The sequence below is a fragment of the Mustela nigripes genome, chromosome 5 (genome assembly GCF_022355385.1).
Source record: "Mustela nigripes isolate SB6536 chromosome 5, MUSNIG.SB6536, whole genome shotgun sequence".
Lineage (NCBI taxonomy): Eukaryota > Metazoa > Chordata > Mammalia > Carnivora > Mustelidae > Mustela > Mustela nigripes.
The window spans coordinates 95,521,527-95,525,772 of record NC_081561.1 but is presented as its reverse complement, the minus strand read 5'-3'; the positions used below and the strand labels follow the sequence as shown (position 1 = coordinate 95,525,772).

Here is a 4,246-nt window from a genome sequence, read left to right as displayed (position 1 = left end):
ACACACACACACACACACACACACACACACACACACACACACACACACACGTTCTTTGTCCAGGAAATTCTAGGCTTTACTGGCAACTGTATCTTGACTGATTCATTGAATTATATTAGTTGAAATGATCTTCACTCTTTAAAGTTGAACTTCGCTATGAATTTTGTTATGGACAATTGGCTAATCCCCTGAAAGCTAAGAACAGAGATTCTTTTTTTTTTTTTTAATTTTTTTTTTTAAAGATTTTATTTATTTATTTGTCAGAGAGAGATTACATGTAGGCAGAGAGGCAGGCAGAGAGAGAGAGGAGGAAGCAGGCTCCCTGCTGAGCAGAGAGCCCGATGTGGGACTCGATCCCAGAACTCTGGGATCATGACCTGAGCTGAAGGCAGCGGCTTAACCCACTGAGCCACCCAGGCGCCCCAAGAACAGAGATTCTTAACCTGGAGTTCATAAATAGGTTCCCTTGAAACAGGATGAATAATTTACTCTGTGGAGTCATTTGTATGGTTCATAGCTTTAATCGGATTCTCAAAGGACTCTGAGTTCCCTTCAAGCTTTAAGACCACTGTCCTCGAGGACGGTGTCCTCTCTAGGAGGCTGGAGGATATCAGAGTTTTATCTTTTATTTTATTTTTTTTTAAGATTTTATTTATTTATTTGACAGACAGAAATCACAAGTAGACGGAGAGGCAGGCAGAGAGAGAGGAGGAAGCAGGCTCCCCGCTGAGCAGAGAGCTCGATGTGGGACTCGATCCCAGGACGCTGGGATCATGACCTGAGCCGAAGGCAGCGGCTTAACCCACTGAGCCACCCAGGCGCCCCTTATCTTTTATTTTTTAAAGAATTTTATTATTTATGACAGAGAAAGATAGCAAGAAAGGGAACACAAGCACAGGGAAGGCAGAGAGGGAGAAGCAGGCTCCCCACTGAGCAGGGAGCCTGATGTGGGGCTTGATCCCCAGAAGCTGGGATCATGACCCGAACCAGAGGCAAAGTCTTAACAACTGAGCCACCCAGGCACCGCAAGACATCAGAGTTTTAAAAGGAATCCTGTTTCACTCTAACGCAACACTTTCTAGAACTTTGTGCCAAAAGGAGGCTCTAGCCTAGCCATTGCAACCTTGTTATGAAAACCAAGACAACTGTGGGAGGTATTGGGGTCAGGGGCTGGATTTATCAGGAGGAGCTGGCAGTGTCTAAGTCCCCTGGAGCCATGCTGGCTAAGCCACTGTCCTTGCCGACAGCATGGCATGACGCATGGAACAGGCTTGGGGCACAGGGACATGGCTGAGATTTTTTGGGGGGGGGGGTCGATCCTTAATCTGTTACTTTCTACTGGTTGGAATTAATCAAATAAATGCCTCCCTATTCTTTTTTTTTTTTTTTTTTTTTTTTAAATAAAATTGGGGGTAAATAATACCAGCCTCTCAGGAGTTTTGTGAGGATTAAGTGAGATCATAGAGACGTAAATGCACAATACAGCTGCCTATCTGTATCCCTTGGGGACAGGTGTGCTTTGGAATTCAGACTCTGGTTTTCTTAGAAATGTAATACATTTCTATCCTCTATATTCCCTAATGCCACCACCATCACCCAGGGTAAATATGTAGATGTTCCTACAGCAAAACCGTGAGTATTCCCAGTCAGAGGGATGAATCAAGATTACCATCTTACGTCATGTTGAGGCAAGTTTGTCACCAAAAAACTTCAGTGTTCAGAGCACTTGGGTTCTGGGATCAAGAATAAGCAATTACAGACCTGTCTTCTCACAACAACTGTCAGTTAAATCTTACTTTCTCCAGTTCCCAAGGTCCTCATTTTCATGTCATTGTTGAGTCACCAACCTTGGCTTGTCCTCTTATTTATTCTCCTTTGACAACAGTGTGGGACCCATGGCCAAACAAGCTACCCAGCATATATATATCTCTTACCTTCACATTCATTTGAACTGTGCCCTGATGAACACGATGGCTCCCTTCTCTTCCTAATGCACGGGGTGAAGAAGATTCCTCACTTCTCTGGGCTTTGTCTTAAACTCTCCCAGTTCCCGAGGCAGTCTCTCTTGCCACAGCTCCAGCATTCCAAGGACTGTCTGCTGCCTAATAAATTCTCAAGGAGCTCTCCAAGTACTCCTAGTGACGTTGGTTTGTTCACTGGTCAGAAGAACACTCTTCTCCTGGAGATGAGAGGGAACATTCCTCGGTTTCATTCAGGTATGCCTGAGGGCTGCCTCCAGGCTGCTCGAGAATGCCATCGCAAATCCCCCTAGGGATGGCACTCCTGGATTCTCTTCTCCATTCCAGCGTGTCTCCGGAGAAGGAATGCGGGCTCCACCATCACCATCGCAGTTGAGGGCATTACTTCCAGAGTCAGTCAGCGGCAGGTGGCAGGTGTCGAAGTCCACCTACATGATACTGGACGGCTGTGGGGGGGGTCACCGAGTTTAACAATGGTGCTGTGCAAAGAGCACGATCAGACGTATGGGAGTTTGATTTCTACTTCATTCACATGCTGTGTGACCTTGGCTCAGTTACTTAAAGTCTTTGTGCTCCAAGCTGTAAAATGGGGATAATATTACCTACGCGATGAGGGCTATAATTAGGAGTATGCGAGACAACCTAAGTAAATGTCCCAATAGATTTCCATTCCCTTCTTTCAGTGCCTTTTCACTGGTTTCCTCTTCCCAGTTCAGGAAACTTTGGAAGGGTAAGATCATGTCTGCTCTTTGTATTTATTCCTGCTGCAGGCACAGGACCAAATACTGAATGAATGGAAGAATGAATTCAATTGTTTTTGTGGGTGGTGGCCCACCTTTGGTTCCTCCGAAGTCTGATGTTCACGATTTGACAAGATGCCACCAGGGTGAAGATACCCAAGCCAGTGCTTTATGGTCCAAATAACCGTATTTGCTTCCAATGGAGATAAAAGAGTTACACCGCACAAACTCTTTTATTCTGGGATCATGTTTTCTTTTAAAAGTGGAACTTTTAATTTTATAGACAGAATAATACCTCCTGATAGCTAGTGTGAAAAATGTTGCATTTTTAACAAGATGTCTCAATTTTGAGTAAGATTTGAAGATCTGCTACAACTTCATCCCTTTCCCTCTAACCCTCGACTAGTATTAATTAAAGCTTCGCTTAATCCTCGTGTTCCCTTGGGTGCAGGCAGATTATAATGACCACTTGAATCCTGCAATGTTTCAGTAGACCCTGAGATTCATTGAGGGCTTTATGTAGGTTTGGGGAATTAGAAGGCACTGTAAATTTTAAAAACCTATTTCAGCAGCTCTATATTTAATTAGTCCACCACTCTCTTGGAATAGAGAAGTAACAAAATGATTTCAAACTTATTAACAGAAATCACAGATGCTGGTTCGCAGCATCTTCAAAAAGTCCTCAGTATTTTTACCTATAAGAGGGGGGCAGTGTCGGTGTTTTCAGGCCCCGTGAAACACGCATGGAAACACTCAGGGCTCTGCCAGCTACGCAAAGCAGCAGCTGCTAGATGGAAACTGATTTTGTTATATTGCCAGAAATCCTTTCCAGCGCTTATTTTTTGTAATCCCAAGATTATGGGGTCTAGCAGTAAATGCAGACTATGTACGTTTTTGCTTAGAATCCACGTTTTTCTTTCTGTCTGATTCTTAAGGGTACGCTTGTTCTTTTTTGCCTGTGATGGGGGAGGCACAAGTCTCTGTGAGCCATTGCTCTGCTGAGAATCCAGGTAGGAGAGGAGAGAGATCTGAGAGAGAGCAGAAGAGCCAGGCCAGCTGGCTGGAATGGGTTCTCACGGCTCTGAGTGGAAGGCACATATGATGCATTTCTCCCAGAGAGCACAGTGACAGGGGAGGTAAAAAATGCTGTTCTGGAGGCCTGGGGGTACGATGCTCGATATGGCTGACAATGGGTGAGGACAGAGTGGGGAATAAAGATGTGTCAATTCCTCATCCTTGGCCAGGATTCAAGAACATGTATATACTTAATGCAGCCCAGCCCTGCTCACTACTTCCCACGAAAAGGAAAATCCGTCTTAATTTCTCTTTTCCATCCATTCCCTTTTTCTTTCTTCCAGTAGAATCTTAAAGGATACCTGGGTAGAGGGACACAGTGACACAGATGAGCCTACTTCATCTCTTTGCATGAGGAGGACAGGGCGGGGGCCCAGGATGGGAGCCGGTGGAAAACAGCCTTTGATTAATATTTCAGTCACAGGGGAGGAATCCAGCTACACGATAAAGGCA

General features: G+C 44.8%; 1 protein-coding gene across 1 annotated transcript in view; it reads right to left on the bottom strand.

Moving 5' to 3' along the window:
• The window catches only part of SASH1 (SAM and SH3 domain containing 1), a 309,610-nt gene extending 307,551 nt beyond the window's left edge, over positions 1-2,059 (bottom strand). The window contains exon 1 of the mRNA XM_059400910.1: positions 1,935-2,059. Within this exon, the coding sequence (XP_059256893.1) occupies positions 1,935-1,946 (12 nt within the window). The 5' untranslated portion in view covers positions 1,947-2,059. The remainder of the gene's footprint in view (positions 1-1,934) is intronic.
• Positions 2,060-4,246: the final 2,187 nt, after the last annotated feature.